The sequence below is a fragment of the Lolium rigidum genome, unplaced genomic scaffold (assembly GCF_022539505.1).
Source record: "Lolium rigidum isolate FL_2022 unplaced genomic scaffold, APGP_CSIRO_Lrig_0.1 contig_40904_1, whole genome shotgun sequence".
Lineage (NCBI taxonomy): Eukaryota > Viridiplantae > Streptophyta > Magnoliopsida > Poales > Poaceae > Lolium > Lolium rigidum.
In genome coordinates, this window is record NW_025900483.1 from 1 (window position 1) to 18,148 (window position 18,148).

At 46.3% G+C, this 18,148-nt stretch overlaps 2 protein-coding genes across 2 annotated transcripts; one reads left to right on the plus strand and one right to left on the minus strand.

Moving 5' to 3' along the window:
• Window positions 1-2,016: 2,016 nt before the first annotated feature.
• On the minus strand, window positions 2,017-2,502 carry LOC124681362 (zinc finger A20 and AN1 domain-containing stress-associated protein 10-like). The gene has a single exon (XM_047216289.1). It carries the CDS (start codon window positions 2,500-2,502, stop codon window positions 2,017-2,019), a length of 486 nt encoding a protein of 161 aa, XP_047072245.1.
• Window positions 2,503-10,527: 8,025 nt separating this feature from the next.
• Window positions 10,528-15,627, plus strand: LOC124681361 (ubiquitin-conjugating enzyme E2 2-like). The gene is made up of 5 exons (XM_047216287.1): window positions 10,528-10,667; window positions 10,849-10,874; window positions 14,059-14,148; window positions 14,292-14,380; window positions 15,240-15,627. Exons 1-5 carry the CDS (start codon window positions 10,543-10,545, stop codon window positions 15,366-15,368), a joined length of 459 nt encoding a protein of 152 aa, XP_047072243.1. The 5' UTR covers window positions 10,528-10,542; the 3' UTR covers window positions 15,369-15,627.
• Window positions 15,628-18,148: the final 2,521 nt, after the last annotated feature.

Sequence of the window (18,148 nt, forward strand, 5' to 3'; positions counted from 1 at the left end):
GGACTTTGCTGACGCAGTTTCGACAACAGAACCCATATCGTCGGGTTAGGCCCATAGGCGACGAAAAATACCCCTTAGTGGACGATTTTGGAACGTTGTCTATCAGAACTTTTCTTGTAGTGTATGTGCTCTCTTTTCCGGGGCAAACAAGGCGACATGACAAGCTGGAGAAAAATGTTGCCAACTATGTATGACCTTCATTGAAGCCTTGAAGGGATGGAGTCGGCACAACTTCCCAACGGGGATGAGCCAACGCGATTAAGCGTTTGCTACAGGTCAGCGAGATTAAGTGGTTTGTCCATCTCTCTATTCTATGTTTGTTTCAGGAGTCCCTCAACTACTTCTCACCAGTGGTTTATCTGTCGACTAAGTCGACAATCAACTCCAATAAAAGAACCAAGGCCGAAGGCAAGTCCCTCGCGCACTCGGGGGCTAATGACATGGAAATAAACCACTGTGTGGGCCCATCGGAGAGAGTCCACGTACAATACCAGGGTAGCCCGACACAGTCGCATCCCTGATTGACTCGCTCGCAAGGATCCAAATCGGTTTGGTGGGCCACTCAATCCGGTGAAGATCAACAGGTTGAACAAGCCAAGGATCCAATGGCGGTTAGTCTACTTAGGTTTTTGGAAACTCGCTCGTACGCTGTAAACCCTAAATCGAGTCGCCTATATAAGGATATGCTAGAGGTAGAAACCCTAGATCACATTCGTCCACACTTAGCCTCAATCTCCGCATCAGACGACTTGTAAACACATCTATAAATACAATCAAGCAGGAATTAGACCTCCACCACAAGGGGCCGAACCTATGTACATAGTTGCGTGTGCCAATTTTGTCTAGGACATCCAATGTCTCCAACGCTCTCCACCTCATCTATGCTAACATTGTAGCATTTGTCTCAGCGATCCGTTGACACACATCAGAGCCATGGTGACCAATCTTGCAGATCTGGGCAGCCACCAAGCATTATTGAAGGGGCGGCAGAGATCCTGCCGCCGGCCACACCTTCATCTCCGACCACTAGCTCATCGGAGCTGACAACCACTACCCACCACCAGATGCCGCTCTCTACCTCTTGCAGTGCCTCCTCGATGGCATGAAGCCAGACGCCACAAGCAGGGAAAACCTTATACCTCGACCAAAACCTACCCCAAAACCTACCACATTGTTGTACATAGAAGGTTGGTATCCTACTCCATCTCTACACCCTCCGCCGCAGACACCAATGGCGAGAGGGATTGGATCTGGCCAGCCGTTGCCGACTATGAAGTGGAAAGTTGTGGAGGCTTCATGAGAGGAGAGGAGAGGAAAGGAAAAATGAGGGGCTTGACAAACTTGTTCATAGTTATTTTAGACATTAATTTCACAGTTTAGTTGGTAGCCATTGCTAGGTGGTTGAAAGTTTTTCTCTGTAATTTTTATTACTTTTAGGTTTTTGTTGTACTGCGCGCTATTGAAGATTAAAAATAGATCACTGGACTTTTCTAGAAAAAATAAACAAATTTCACAGTTCAGCTTAGAGAGACGCACATCGGCACATGTGAATCTATGGGTCGTGGTGTGCATGTATGGAGTATGTTATTTTTTGCCAGCTGCGTGACTCTTGTAATCGCAAAAATCACTTGCAGCTAAGTGAGACAAACAACCGAAAGAAAGAGATAGATCATTTTTTTTTTTTGCGGGGAAAAGAGATAGATCATTGAAGTTAAGAAGAAAACAGCAGTGATATTTCGTGGGAGAAAAAAGCACAAACATGGTTTTCAGCGCAGTTTGCGAGCAAAGTACATCGCAAGCCATATTTTGATCTTGGCCAATTAGCAGAAGAAAATCAAGTCAAATAATGTTTATTTTAGAAAAAAGTGGAAGAGGTACCTACTACAAATTATTTATATACGTATACGAGAGTGTTTATATGTACATGTGAATGTTTTAACAAAGTGGTGGAAACAACAACAACAAAAAACATAATCAAAAGGCTAAGCTAAGCCACTTATTGAAACGATGTCGAAGTCAAATCCTGTCGAGCTTGGATGGTACAACGAGGGGATTCTGACGCGCGATCTGCTCGCGGCCGGCAGCCTTGTAGTCGAACTCGCAGGCGTGAGCGCCGGCGTGACGGTGCATGCCGCAGTAGGTGCGGCCGCAGCGGCAGGCGAACCCGAGCAGCCCCACCTTCTTCCGGCACGCCTCGCACCGGCTCTTCGTAGCGGTGGCCGGCACCACCTCCTTGTCGCGCCCGACTCCGGCGGCGGCAGCAGCAGCACATGGTCCACCTGTCTCCTTGATCCGCAGCGACGCGAAGCTGGACACGACGCTGTCCACCGGGGGGGCTCCACCGACGGCAGCGACGCCGATCTGCTGCTGCTCCTTGTAGCACTTGGAGCAAAGGTTGCCGGTCGCCGCGTTGCCAAAGAAGCCGCAGTTGTTCGCGCACAGGAGGGCCGTCTCGCGGCCGTCCGAAGCCGGAGCACCGCCCGCCTGCTGCGTCTCCGCCATTGCTCGCTCGAGGTGCAAGAGACCTCCTCGATGCACGAGCGTTCTCTCCTTAGTGCTAGGGTTCTTGATTTTTTGTCGTCGTTCGCGCTATAGAGCAACTCGATCTCTCCTGGCTGCTCTGTTCCGCCCGAGACGATGTCGATGCTGCTGTGCCTGTTGCTTTGCAGATGCGTGGTCTTTTGAAGGCGCTGCGTTCTTCCGATATTCTGTCGCAGTCTGCGGAGTGATCCGTGTCCCACCGGCCGGCGGGATGCAGCGTCAGGATCAGATACGGAGACGGACTGACGGAGTACACATCGTTGGTGAAGTCAAATCGATACCTGTTTGGATTCAGAGTACTACTCCGTAGAAGTATTCTAGAAGTCGGTGCTAAACCACATATTACAACTTGTAGGGCCGAAAGAACCATTGTTTTTTGTTTACCGACTATGTAGTTGCTGCGAGTAAAAGCCAAAAATCTGGTCGCCGATCACCATGACTCTTTTTCGCAAGAACTTGAGTTAAAACCGTGGGCCTTAATTCTCTCTTTTCACGAAGTAATTTGGAGATATATGGTTTATATGTCAAAGAAACATTACACATAACTGCAGCTCTAGCGGCCCCGCTTATCCGTGATATCCTCAAAATAACCCGTTGTTTGTGGTTTTGGTCCGAAAAAAGGGCTGACAAAACTCCGTAAATCCGCGAAAACTGTAAATTTTTATGCGGACATCAGGATACGTGGGCTCGCAAACCGGATAAGAGAGGATCTCAGGCCAAACCGAACACGATACCCATCATGCGATAGGCATTGGCGCGAAGGACATTTCAGCTACCTTCGTTTCCGCATCATGCACATCTCGTCGGCCCCGCCCGCTCCGGCCTTGTCGCGCCTTCCTATTGCCGCCATGGCCGCTCCCAGCCCGCCGGTGGTAGCTCACCAGGCCAGGCCACAACAATCGACCCCGCCCGCAGCTCCCGCATCTCAATCCGCTACCGTCGTCACCCCGCTCAACTCACGGTCGTCCACATGCCGCCTCCGGTAGCGGGGATGTCAAACGCAAGCGGCATGACACCCACGTCATTCTCATCGGCGATGCTTCTCCCGCTGCTGCGGTGACCCCGATGGGAGGTGTGTCCAAGGCGAGGTCGAAGTTGGGCGCGAAGAAGGTGTCAGTGACGAAGGCGCGCAAGAAGATGCACCAACCAAAGAAGGTGTCCTTGGAGGCACTAACTACGGCCACGGTGGCTGATCCGGCCTCCGTCGGCGCCTTCGCCTACCATGCATTCGTCCGCGATCCCACATGGTTTGAAATTTCCAGTTTCTTGTTTAATTTGCGGTAAGGTTGAGGGGAATTGTGGAATTAATTGTCTGCACCGTAGGGCGAACGAGAGAGATGAGTCGGTATCGTTTGTGAGCATGCTCAATGATGCATCCGTCGAACTTGATGACACGCTACTCGGAGAAGACTATGAGGATGGCGAGAACGACATTGACGACGGGGCATGGAAGACTACGAGAATGGCGGCAACAACATGGGCTATGGCAACGACGAAGAGTTGAAGGAGATAAAGGAGGAGGTGATCGATGGGGCCGTACCACCAAAGCGGAAGTTGGTGAGGAGTGCAACTACACCGACATCAAAGACACTCTATTGATGAAGGCTTGGGAGAGTGTGTCTTTTGATGCCGTGATAGGCACCGGACCGTGAAGCTCTATTGGCAACAAATCACGGCAAAATGGCTTACAAATACAGAAGGCAAAAATATGCTAAACCATGAAAATTCAATTCGGCTCGCGGGTGCATATGCTTCCTCTACCAAAAAATTATGTTTTGAAATGTTGAAAATTTTTGACAAAAAATTCTACATGTATATCTTCATACTATATGTGTGTTCGTCAAGTTTCGCGAGGAAACCAATATTTTTTGTGGTCTATGCAAAACAGAGAAAAATTATCTTCTGAAAAGCCTTATTTTTACAATTGAATTTTGTCTATTTTACACAAGTCGATTTCTCATGAAACGACTTTGACAACGCGTAGCACGTGAAGATGTACATGTCAATTCTTCGTTTCTGAAAAGCCTTAATTTTACCATTGAATTTTGTATATTTTACATATGCCACATGACGAGTCGATTTCTCATGAAACGACTTTGACAACGCGTAGCACGTGAAGATCTACGTGTGAATTCTTCGTTTCAATTTTTTAAAATTTTAAAATACGTGTAACATGCATTTCAAAATAAAAGAAGCATATGCTTTCATATGCCAAAACATCATTCCTACCAAACGATGTCTAACATCAATGAATCCCTCCACCGGTAGCATGAGAAACTATATAACACAATCAAGGACTCCACAAACATCGAGCGACCCAAGTAAAAGGTGAGACACAAGACAACCCTATAAAAAAAAGGGGTGCATGCAACCTTAGTACAACATTGTTTTCGTAACTAGCTAGCGTAGGCCATATACCACATAATTTCATTGGGCGAGATCAACTCTGATTTTAAGCTAACAGCACCTTTAGAAAGTAGGTGACACACAACGTTTGGTTGATGAATAAAGTACACACAGGTTCTCTCCAAAAAGTCAAATACATAAATGATTTTCAGCCCATCTAAAAAGCTTGTTAACTAAATCTAGTAGTACATGACTTATGTCGCCACAGTTAAGTTCTTGAAGAAGGTATCGGCCGGTCGTTGTATGTACGTAATGACGACGCACGCTTCTTCGCTCATCCGGAGAACATACTCGTTGATTCAAGCCTCCTCCAGGACGGCCGCCTCGTAGTCGTAGCCAAGCACGCTCTCATGGGCGCCGGCGTGGTGGCGCCCGGCGCGGTAATGCAGTATGCGCCGCCGCAGGGACACCTGAAACCTTGCAGCCCCGCCTTCTTCCGGCTCGCCTCGCATGGGTTCTCTTTCGTCGGTTTGATGGTGAGCGACGGGAGGCTGGACTTGACGGCTTCGTCGAAGGCCACCAAATCGAGCTGCTGCCGCTCCACGTAGCACTTGGAGCAGAGGCTGCGGGTCGCCGGGTTGCCAAAGAAGCCGCAGCCGCTAGCGCACGGGGCCGCGCCGCCGGTCACCTGCCTCGCCGCCATCCTTTGCTCGTCGCGCGCTCGGCAGTCGCTCTCGGCAGGAAGATCTGTTTGCTATGTCCGTGGACCGAGCTGCTGGATTTCGCCCAGGATTCGTGGCCTTTTAACCTGGGAACCGAACCTGGTTGTCTCCTAGCAAGAATCGGACTCGGTGATCCGAATCCGGATCAAACTAGAGGCAAGCTCTGTCCCGTGAAACGCTGCGTCGTCAAGGATCAATCGGACTCGCTTATTATTAGGCGTGGGCAGAAAAAACGATGAACGAAAATCAAAACCGAAAGATCAAGACCTGAACCAAATAGACCGACAAAAAATTGGGTACAAAAATTTAAGGGTAGTGCTACGCGTCGGCCGACCGATCCTGCCCCCGGATCGGTCGTACAACCGTCGTTCGTTTCATCGTATGGTAGAGGATTACCCCACGGACATGTCGCTTTCATGACAGCTGTAGTTGCGTCAGCCTGGTACAGAGTTGCATGTTGTCCCTGCCATGCTTTGCATGTAGTCATGTGAAACCTAGTAAAAAAGTTTGGTTTCTAGCTGTAGGCCTGTAGCCTACCTTGCACGAGTGCCCAAGCTTTGCCGGTGCATGGCGCTGCTCACATGGTCGGTTCCACCAATTATTCTACTTGCTAAATCTCTTATCCAGCTAGCTCCACACCTAATTGAGTATATAAAATGTTGCAATAGTGGTAGAGTATCATAAGCTTTTTTTTGTGGATCAATAAAAATGTGGAAAAAGTTTGAACATTTTGGGCACACTTTTCTAGCAACAATTATTTTGTCGTAGGTTTATTTATAACAAAATTACCATCTATTTTACATAAATCGTAAATGGTTACAACAAAAAAATCGAACTTGTAGCTAACACCTTCAAAACTTTACAACATCTCACGTGTGTCTTCATAACAAAAATTAAATGGAATTGTTACAAAAATTATTGAGCGTAAGCAAGTAGTAATTTAGAGAGAAAAAGAAACTTGTAGCTAACGCACGAAAACCCTTACAACATCTCGTGCGTGTCTTCACAACAAAAAGCACATGGGTTTCTTACAAAAATAATGAGCATAAGCAACATCTTTAATTTCGAGAGAAAAACAAACATGTAGCAAACACACAGAAAACCCTTACAACATCTCGCGCGTGTCTTCACAACAATAATTACATGGGTTTCTTACAAAAATAATGAGCGTAAGCAACATTGGTAATTTCGAGAGAAAAACAAATTGTAGCAAACGCACATAAAACCCTTACAACATCTCGCGTGTGTCTTCACAACAAAAACTCTCATGAGTTTGTTACAAAAAAATAATGAGCGTAAGCAACATCAGTAATTTCGAGAGAAAAACAAACCTATGCAAAAAAAAACCTTACCACATTTAGACCATGCTTTCACAACAAAACTCATAGGTGTTCGTTACAAAAATAATGACCATAAGCAACAAATAATTAACAGAAAGACTTGGTTGTACTATAGTCCATAGCACACTGATTTAGTATCGTTGGCGATGAATTCGGCTTGAGGGTTCCCCGTCGGCGCTGAAGGAGGTTTGTTTAGATGCAAACCGATGTCACCGGATCGAGCTCACTCGTGATGAATTCGACTCGTCTTAGCCTTATCAGAATTAGATCGCAAACATTTTTTTATCATACACCTAGAGCTAAATGAGCATCTCACTCGTGTGTTTGAAGCTGAACACAGACCAGACATGATGTGTCAAGAAAAAATATAACAGTAATACATTCTAAAACCATTGACATATTTTTAGCTTCGTACTAGAAAATAACACGGTTAGTAGCTGGCTAAGTGTCATAAAATTCATTCTTTAGCAAATTAATGGTAGCCTATGAGGTCACATCATTTTTTAACTCATATGCTAGTACTACACACGCATAGTAGCACCCTACAAAAATGGACAAAAAGAGTTGCCGCAGCTGTGGTCCAATACGTGTGAGCATGTGTGCTCTGCATGCCAGAGCAGGAAGCTAGAGCATGACTTGCATGCAAGCATCTATGGGCGGAAGAAAAAGTTAACGACTACACCGCGCGAGGCATGCAAAAGCACGCGAGGCCAGCGCGAGCGGGAGGGACCGATCCGTGGACGCCGATCGGTCGGCCGAACGCAAGCATTTATCAAAATTTAAAGACCAAATTTAGTTGGACCAATTCAGTCATTAGTTCTAGGTAACCGAATAGACCGAATAGACTGAATTTTAGGTGGCGGGTGGCATCTAAACTTCAGCGTGGGTGATGGAACCCGCCGACGACAGTAAGCTGCGAGCAATCATGCAACACAAGCCCATATATTTTAGAAAGTCCATACCAAAATCAAGAAATGTAATACGCGTCTGATTCATTCATAAATTCAAGATCCTCTCCGAAAATAATGTTGTAGATAATGCTTCGGGCTTTGCATAGATTATTTATTTGTGAACTATGGTTGGATTTTTATCTTTTTATTGAAAAAATACTAAATCCTAGCTGAAATACTGCTAATGTTTTTACCGAATGTCGTCGAAGTTTTGTGCTCACAAAAACTACCACACTATTTGGTCATGACCGAACCCGAACCCAAATTATTGAGTACCCTACTTTAGCCGGTAGTAATATTGACAAGCATATTTTGTTTTTTTATTTAAAAACCCAAATTTAAAATAGATCGAAATATTTGGTCATGACCGAATGCCCACCCTACTTACTATCGAGACTCACATTCTCCCTCTCAGCTTCGACAGCACCGGACGCATCCAACCTTTTTCCCGACACGGGCAGTGGCGGAGAGCGCCGACTGCGTGTGTTGGGAAGCCCTAGCTAGGGTTCGGTACAACATTTTTTTTGTACCAATGGTGAGCCTAGATATAGTGTTTGTGAAGGTATTGTTGATTCTCGCTCGAAAGTGGCAATTGATGAGGAGTATTATGCGTTTATGAATAATAAAACTTGGCATTTGGTTCCTTGTTCTCATGGCAAAAATGTCACTCATTGCAAATGGTCTATAAAGTGAATCGAAAGGCTGTTCGTTTGGGGCTACCGTTTTTAAGCAATGCTATGGCATTGATTATGAGCACACTTTTAATCGTGTGGTGAAGGTGATGACTATTTTCTTTGTTTTGGCTCTTGCAGTTTCTCAAGGGTGGAAACTTTGTCAACTATATGTGAAAAATGTGTTTTTGCATGGTGTTTTGGAAGATGTATATATGAGATAACCACCTGGGTACGAGTCTCGGTTGGGATATGTAATTTGCAAGTTGGATAAGGCATTATGGCTCAGTTCTTTTGACGGCTTCTCCGAGAAGCTACCCTCCCCTAGTTTCCTGGAGAAGCCGCACACAAAATTTAGGGAGGCTTTCGAACTAGTCTAGGCTAGATCATTTCGAAAGCCTTCCTAAATTTTGGGGGCGGCTTTCCCAGAAAGCTGAAGGGAGGGCAGCTTCTCGGAGAAGCCGCCAAAAGAACTGAGCCTATATGGGCTTAAACATGTGCCTCGCGCTTGGTATTCTCGACTTAGTGTTAAGCTTCAATCCATTGGTTTTGTTACTTCTAATTAAAGCTGATAATTCTCTATTTTTCTACCACAAAGGCGGTGTCTACCTTTATGCTTATCTATGTGGATAACATTGTTGTTGCTAGTTCATTAGAGAAGGTTGTCGATGTGCTTCTTCATGATTTGGGGCTTGATTTTGCATTGAAAAACTTGGGTGAACTTCACTATTTTCTTGGGATTGAAGTCAAGAAGGTACACGGTGGTACTATATATTCTATCTCAAAAAAAACATGCCAATGACTTGATTCATTTTTTTAAATATGCAAATATGCAAAACTGTTGATACTCCTATTGTCAAAGTATGATAAGCTGTCACTGACTGATGGTGAAACCTTGAGTAGTCTATAGGAGCATTATGGGCTCCTTGTAGTATATTAGTTTGACTAGACTTGATATTTCCTTTTCAATCAACAAGGTATGTCAGGTTTTGCATGAGCCTACCACGGTTCATTGGATAGTAGTCAAGAGATGCTCTAAGAGAGATACAACACATGGAGTACAATACCAACTCTGTGGGAGAACAAATCAATTACTAGTACATGGATGAATCTACCTACGTCCCTACCATATGCCATGCGATCTACTGACTCTGTATTTGGTTGATGAATAAAGCACACATGTGGTTCTCTTTCAAAAAGTCAATAGTCAATACATATACTCTGTAGTTGTAGAGGACGTACGCCGCCAGGTTTAGTTCCTGAACCCTAGCATCCCCACGCCTCGCACGGGTTGTTCTTGGACGTCTCCTCGGGCCTCTCTTTGGACGACTTGATCGCGAGCGACCGGAGGCTGGACACGAGGTCTTCGTCGGAGGCCACCGAAGCGAGCCGCTGCTGCTCCATGTAGTAGCATTTGGAGCAGAGGCCGAGGGTCGCCGGGCTGCCGAAGAAGCCGCAGCCGCTCGCGCACGGGGCCGCCATCTTACGTAGCTTGCTCGTCGCGCGATCGATCGGCAGCACGGGTACGTGAACTGAGCTGCTGGATTTCGCCCACGATTGGTGGCCTGGCCTTTTATGCTGGGAACCCCAACCTGGATGTCTCCTCCTAGCAAGAATCGGACTCTGTAATCGAGTCCGGATCAAATTAGGAGGCAAGTTCTGTCCCCGTCAAGGTGTGACTAACGGGCCGGCCTGTCGTTTGGGCCCACTAACCGCGTCGCGAGTGCAGAAGCCCATAGCGGAAGGACGGAAAGGCCCACTCGTGCTTGACGTGGCTTCCCTTCTCTATTCCTTGCGTTCACGCAAGGAAGCATCAACGCTTTATTAATCGTGCCTCACATTCTCTCTCTCTCTACCTAGAAGCTTCTCCAGTACCTTTTCCCCCGACGCGAGCGGTGGGGGGAGAGCGCCGACCGCGTGCGCCGGGCAGCCCTAGCTAGGGTTCCAGGGGGGAGCGGCGGCGGCGGAGGAGATGTCGACGCCGGCGAGGAAGCGGCTCATGCGGGACTTCAAGCGCCTGCAGCACGACCCGCCCGCCGGGATCAGCGGCGCGCCCTACGACAACGACATCATGCACTGGAACGCCGTCATCTTCGGGTGCGTCCTCCGCCGCTGCCCGGGAATTCCGGCTCCCTCTCCCTCCCGCGCGGTCGCCGCCGCCGTTCTAGGGTTTTCCTTCGGGGGGCCTCTAGATCGGCCGCCCGGGGTCTCCCTGTTTCAGTTACTTCTAATCTAATACTAGTTTCTGAGTTAATTGTGTCTCGTGTTGTTTTTGCAGGCCGGATGATACGCCGTGGGACGGAGGTGAGGCGCCTCGGTCTGATCTCTAGCCGATTTATATAGTTCCTTGGGAGTAGTTCTACCCTGAATTGTAGTGTGGAATTGTAGGTATCTTATGTGTCGTCGATGAATTTTGCTTGTCATGGGAGCAAGGCTGAGCTACTTGCGTCTATTAGTCTGCTATATGTTAGTTTTTCGCGGGAAATTCTGTTGCATGATTTGTACCACTACACTGTCTGTTGGGCGTTTTCCATAGCAGCTTACACCACTTGAGAGTTTGCTGGAATTGTCCATTTTAGGCTAATCCATACCTCTTTTGTTTTTCCTTTAATCGCAAACGACAAAATCTGCATGGTAGACTTAGAAGCACCCGTTACGTAAATTCCACTCAATGTGCGACAAAACCGTTATGCGGAAATTAGGGGGATTTGCATGAATTCTGCATAAAAATGCTTCTAGTCACTTATGGGAGCGTATGCTTGTAGCTGATTTCGAGTCGCACAAAAAAGTTCTTTCAGCAAACCTTGCCATAGCTGTCGCAGATGCATTAGTAGAAATTCCTTCAGCGAAAGGCCTTGGACTTTCGTTTAGAACCAGGTTTCCTATTTAGCTTTGGAAATGGAGTTCTGCTGCATCAAGAAAGATCTTATACTGTTATTTTCTGTTAAATATTATTACTCCATAAGGTTGAGTATTGTGTCTTCAGGGGTTAGATAAAGAAAGATCTTATGCTTTTATTTTCTATGCGTAGTTGATATATAGTTCCTTGGAAGTAGTATTACTGTGAAATTGCAAGGTCGAACTGTAGTATCTTAGGTGTTGTTGATGAATTTTGGCTGTCCTGGGAGTGAGGCTGAGCTATTTCCGTCGATTAGTCTGTTATGTTAGCTTTTCGCGGGAAATTCTGTTGCATGATTTGTAGTACTAGATCTGTTTGGCGTTTTCCCATCACTCGAGGGTTTGCTAGAATTGTCTATTTTAGGATAATCCCTACCGCTTTTGGTTTTCCTTTAATCGCAAACGACAAAATCTGCATGGTAGACTTAAAAGCATCCGTTACGTAAACTAGTTCCATTCAGTGTGCGACAAAACTGTTATGCCGGAATGATGGGATTTGTATGAATTCTGCAAAAAAATGGTTTTTGGCACTTCTGGTTATGGGAGCGTATGCTCATAGCTGATTTGAAGTTGCACAAACATATTCTTTGGTATATCAGCAAACCTTGCCATAGCTGTTGCAGATGCATTAGTATAAATTCCTTTGGCAATAAGCCTTGGACTTGCTTCTAGAAGCAGGTTTCCTATTTAGCTTTGTATAAATGGAGTTCTTCATCAAGAAAGATCTTATGCTTTCATTTTCTGTTAAATATTATTTCTCCATAAGGATGAGTATTGTTTCTGAGGGATTAGATAAAGAAAAAGTGCATATCTGTTATGCAACATCTGAATGATATTTATTTCAGAGGACACAATGAACTCATTCATCCAAACTTCGCTTCTTAGTTTAATTCCTCTTAATGCTCCTTATTTCAGCGGGATTTTTTTGTCTCATGTTAGTTTGGAAGATTAGCAAATTTATGTATTTGTGCATTAATCAAATCACTACTTTTGCTGGTGTGACAGTTCCAGAAACATCACCTATTTTGACATCATTACTTTTGTAGGAAAACTCCAGCTTGCAGCAGATGCATCATTGTAGTTATCAGCTAGCGATATTTGCGTGCTCTTGAGTCACAAGTGAATATCTTAGATAGGTAGCCCCATCCCCGTCCTAAAGCTGGATATTGTTCCACACCATAGATTCTGAGTGGCCATCCCAATATACACGTTGGCATATGACAGACATGAAGGAACACGTAACCAAAAATAACCATGTATGGAGTCAACCATGTGGGTGCATGGAAGTTTCAGTGCATCATGCATTCTTATTGTGCATATGTTTCAGGACGTGGCACTTCAATATGACAATAGTCAGGATTTTGGAGAAATTGTGTAATTGTGACTGACCTTTTTAGGCAAATTCCTGGTTTAATCTTAGTACTAGTAGGATATGGATGATGGAAATGAATATATCATCTTGCTGAGAGTCCAGTCTCCTTAGGCATTTTTGTTCACGGGGCAAGCCAACCAATCAGTCCCTTCCTTTCTCCTTTTTATCGTTCATCGTGGTATACAAAACTTTACTTGCATTTTGGAATCAAGATTCTGCTGTTAATATGCTGCCCTGTTCTATGAGTCAGTTGTGCTATGGCCAGGGCTGTTCATAATTATCAGTTTTACTCCTTTTTTTTGTGATAAATTGACATTCCTGAAACGGTGAAACCTTGATCTTATTTTGAAAAGTTTAAAAAATAACTTACATATCTGTTAAAATGCATAGTCTTACTTAGTCTACAAGTCCCCGCGAAATTGCTATGTTGATTTTGCCTGCAGAAAACTGGAACAACCTATTAATGGATTATGAATAGCAATATGGATTGGATTTATATTACATTTGAGTTATAGGGACTAGGACCCCATATGTCTACCAGCTTGTTGGGCTGGGTAATTAATACTATGTTACATTAAGTCCCATTATTGGGTACAGTACTTGGTTAGGTAGTGTACGCTGCAAGGATGCCTGGGTTGCATCTGATTTTATTCCACTTTCTTCTTTCTAATAAAGAGGTCTTTCCCACTACATGTTCAGTTATAATACTGCTGGTACAAACAATGTTCAGAATATCGGCCGATATGCTGATTTATGTGCCAATTTATCGCAACTGGCGGGTCACCAATAAGATAGAGCCATATCGTCTGTGTTTTGTCATTTGGATCAATTATCGGTCTGGCAAGCGATTTATCGGGCATCTACCAATAAATCAGCTGGGCCCCTCAAGGCAGAAACCTAGTCACTGGGCTCATTTCTGTCATGAAATCATTTATCAGCACATTGTTGTTCATATGGTGTTTCTTGAGTTTAACATGGCGAGTTTAATGTTTGGCTGTTTAGTTTTGCGTATTTAAACCTGCAGTGCCTATTTTCTTAGCATGTTAGCATCATGTTTATCATCAATCCATTTGTATTGCCGCACATCAATTTTCATGATAGAGGACAAGCAAAAAGTCTTAAGTAGTCAAGTTGCATCTTCTCGCTGCTGCAGTTTAATTAATGTTATTGTGGTGGCACTGGAAAGTTTGCTGACAGTTTATTGTCTCACATATTTAGGAACGTTCAAGCTTAGCATGCAGTTTGCAGAAGATTACCCCAACAAGCCACCAGTTGTTCGGTTTGTCTCTAGGATGTTTCACCCAAATAGTAATCTCTCTCACCTTCTCTCTGTCCATTTCTCTGATTAGATGTGACTCAAATACCTTTCATATCTTACCAAGTAATTTCTCTGATTCGTCCTAAATTAATGTTCTTGAGAAATGGTTTAACATATTGCTACATTTCTGCAGTTTATGCAGATGGGAGCATCTGCTTGGATATTCTACAGAATCAGTGGAGTCCTATATATGATGTTGCTGCTATATTGACTTCTATTCAGGTACCATGTTGATCAGACTAGCCAAACTTTATGTGTGATCCCATTTAAGAGAATAGTACTAATTAGTAAAGCATGTTCAGTCGCTTGCCTTAATGTTGTGGATAGGGAAGTCTCCTGGGCTCAGTTGGCTAGCCCACCATGTGTAGCGCTAGCCAACCCTGGTATCATATTAGTATCAGGTTAGCACCTGGCATGTCGGTTAAGCAACCCAGGCTCGGCCTTTGTCCCTCCTTTAGTTAATTGTGTGGTAGGGGTCTTCCTCCACACCTTCACTTCTAATTTGTAAAGCATGAAATGTATGGAAATTTATTGAGTGGTCATACCTAGTATCTCTAGTTGCATTGGTTTACAGTTTTCTGTTAAATATGTTTTTGAATATTAGGCATAGTTGCATTTGGCAGGGTGTTTCTATATATACTGGATTTGGGAAGTTGTATTTTTCAGACATTAAACCATGTCGTCGATATTGCAAGATGTAGAGATAGAGGAAACTTTTCTCCTTGCAGCTTGTTGACCTGGAACTAGTGGGAAACTTGACCTGAATTATACAGCTCGCCAGATAGAAATCATAAGGGATATATTTGAATGAAATTAGAGTTAGGTTTCATTTTTATTTTTTACATTTACCACTATTTACAAACCTGCGCTCCACCACCATACGGAGGTGGTACACGTCTTATAAATGACATAGTGTTGCCATGCTCCGAACATAGATCCCATATTCCCATGTCATGATACATGCTGGGTTATTTACCTTGTACATGCTGCCATCTCCCAGTGACTGTAGGCTACAAGTTTGGCGTGCATCATGCCACCATATGTGTGCTTGGATTACTGACACCTCATTCTGCCTTTGCAGTCCCTGCTGTGTGATCCAAATCCCAACTCTCCAGCAAACTCAGAAGCCGCCAGAATGTACAGCGAGAACAAGCGAGAGTACAACCGCAAAGTCCGTGAGATCGTCGAGCACAGCTGGACTGCTGATTAAGGCAGGGCAAGGGTATCATTGTCAGAAAGTTATAATAAGACCGGAAACCTTTCTGGCCTGGCTGTAGTTGGTTCACTGTCAAAACATTAAGTGTCTACAGTGATTGTAGGTGAAAAATCTAGTGACTGTCTGTTGTCCTGTTCGTGGTCATTTTGTGTTTTGCTTCCTGACATTGCTCTTTTATGTTGTGCTGTCGATCTCATCAACATTGGCATCTGCAATATGTAAAAAGTTATAGCCTGGGAATGGTTGATTGACTCAACAACCTGGTCGTATTTGTCAGTCCTGCTCTTTTTCTTTATCTGGGTTGTAGTGCTGCTCTGTGTTTGTGAAGTTTGTGTTCGCCCAGTAAGACGTTTTATTTGGCCCAATTGTCATTGGCCATACTTCAGAAGAGTAGCCTGCTTTAGGGCATCTCCAGCGGGCCGACGTATTTCGGATGTCCGAAATGTCTGTTTGTGTCGGCCCATGAACGCGATGTGGCCCAGGGCGACCGTTTGTGGGCCGAGATGTGGCCCAGGGCGACTGTTTGCGTCTGAGGTACCTTAAGCGGTGCGGACACATTTTTTAATCAAAGACAGCGTCAAGCTCGCTAATGGTGTTTTACGTCCCGTCGAGGACTGCCGCCGGCGATTAACTGTTTCCGCGCGACGACGATCGTTCCCGTGCGTGCCCAATACATTGGCAAATTTCGCCGGCGTTTCGCGCGCGTGGGAAACGACCTGCGCCAACACCGTTTCCTCCCCCACCGTGGCTATATATGGTGGACAAGGACACCGGCGGGGGCGACGGGCACACCTGAAGCTAAACCCTACTAACCTTCCATGGCCGACCACATTAGTTGGGAGCACGTTGTTCAGATGTGCCGCCAACTCCACCCGGAGGAGGAGGTAGCCACCATCGGCGTTGAGGCCCAGCAGCTGGACCTGGAGGCGGCGGAGGCGAAGGTTGCGGAGGCGGTGGCGGAGGCGGCAGAGCGCGCGGAATGGCGCCTCGCGGCGACCAGGGCGGAGATCGCCAACGCCATGGCCGAGCTCGCCGACGCCAGGGCCGAGCTCGCGGAGGCGCGGGCGGCCATGGCGGCCCCTCCGGCGGCACCACCAGCGGACGCCGTCATCCACGACATCGCGGACGACGACGCCCCCGTCCCCGGCCGCTTCGAGTGCGCCGGCGACCAGCGGGTTCTGCTCGCGTCCTTTGAGTCTCTGGCTGGGGACGCCCAGCGCCTTCAGGCTTGGGTGGCGGAGGAGGAAGCACACAGCTGTGCGATGGCCATGGGTTAATGTGCTCCGACCTGGACTCGCTCCAGCGTAGGGGCCCTTCTCCCGTGCGGGTCGAGCGGGAGAACCGGGAGCCGGAGGTCGCCATCGCCGCCAGGGACGAAGCGGAGTCGGCTAGGGACAGGGCCCGCTTCGTCGCCGACGTGGCGGCGATCCAGGCGGCGGCGGAGGCGGCGACTACCCAGGTGGCGTTGGCCCAGGGGGAGGCCCTGTGGGACAGCTCCCTGGCCGAGGCCCTCGAACGCCGCAGGCGGCAGGACGAGATGTCCGTTCGCCGGCGTGCGCGGCGCGCGGACTGCGCGAAGGGCTCCCGCTTCGACGACGGCGGCGGCCCTTTCGGCGGACAGTAGTAGGCCGCGCGATTGCGAGTAACCGAGGCCGGTATAGGCCGCGCGACGGCGAGTAGGTACGGCCGTTGTAGTTTTAGGTTAACTAGACTAACCATCTCCGTAAAGATGGTCCTTTTGGCCAATCAATAGTAATGAAAAAAAAATCTTTTGCTTACCTACTCACTGCCGACCGGCCCGGATGCACAAAACGCAGACAGTTTCCGTGTCCGCGGAGCGTCCGCGGAGACGCAAATCTTGCGCATATTTGGACCAAGTTTGCGTCTCCGCGGACGGCCCAGTCACTTTGCATCGCCCCGCTGAAGATGGTGACAGACGTATTTCCGGTCACGGCGGACGAAAACGGTTGCTCAACGACCGTTTGCGTTGCGCTGCTGGAGATGCCCTTTGGCTGGTCATAGTGGGGAGTAACTTAGACTAGTAACATGGGGATGTTACTAGTCAATGTTACTACCTTCATAGTGAGTGTAGTAACTTATATGTGGTGTCATGCATTGTATCATTTATTATGTTGTAGACTCATCTTGCCTTGAGATGTGTGATATTATGGTAACATAGCTAGTTACCACCTCACTCTCTTTCTTCATTAATTAGCATGCCATGTCACCAAAATGCATTGAGATATGTGATGTTAGTTGTTGCTAGCTATGTTACTCCCACTATGAGCAGTCTTAGACTACTCATAGTGGGAGTAACATAACTAGTAACATCACACATCTCAAGGCATTTTGATGACATGGCATGCTAATAAATGAAGAAATAGAGTGGGGTGGTAACTAGCTATGTTACCATAACATCACACACCTCAAGGCAAGATGAGTCTACAACATAATAAATGATACAATGCATGACACCACATATAAGTTACTACCCACTATGAAGGTAGTAACATAGACTAGTAACATGACATATGTTACTAGTCTAAGTTACTCCCCACTATGACCAGCCTTAGCCCACTGCTCACCCAGAGACTGATTTATGAGCAAATAGGTCACGGTCATGTTGTCAACGGTGATTTTTATTTGCAAAAACAACCCTGTAGAATCAAGACTATAGCAATTATGACCTGTTTTCCGATCACTTCGAAAAAACCCTTCTACTTCCTTCCGTCTTCTTCAGGATGAAGGCAGGCAGCACCCATGTTCCGTCTTCT

What these genes read in the sequence shown, in the direction of transcription:
- LOC124681362 (XM_047216289.1), bottom strand. Translation starts at nt 2,502, where the DNA reads ATGGCGGAGACGCAGCAGGCGGGCGGTGCTCCGGCTTCGGACGGCCGC.
- LOC124681361 (XM_047216287.1), top strand. Translation starts at nt 10,543, where the DNA reads ATGTCGACGCCGGCGAGGAAGCGGCTCATGCGGGACTTCAAGCGCCTG. An exon ending in TGGAACGCCGTCATCTTCGG is followed by an intron (nt 10,668 to 10,848) that starts GTGCGTCCTCCG and finishes TTGTTTTTGCAG; the next exon opens with GCCGGATGATACGCCGTGGG. An exon ending in TAGGATGTTTCACCCAAATA is followed by an intron (nt 14,149 to 14,291) that starts GTAATCTCTCTC and finishes ACATTTCTGCAG; the next exon opens with TTTATGCAGATGGGAGCATC.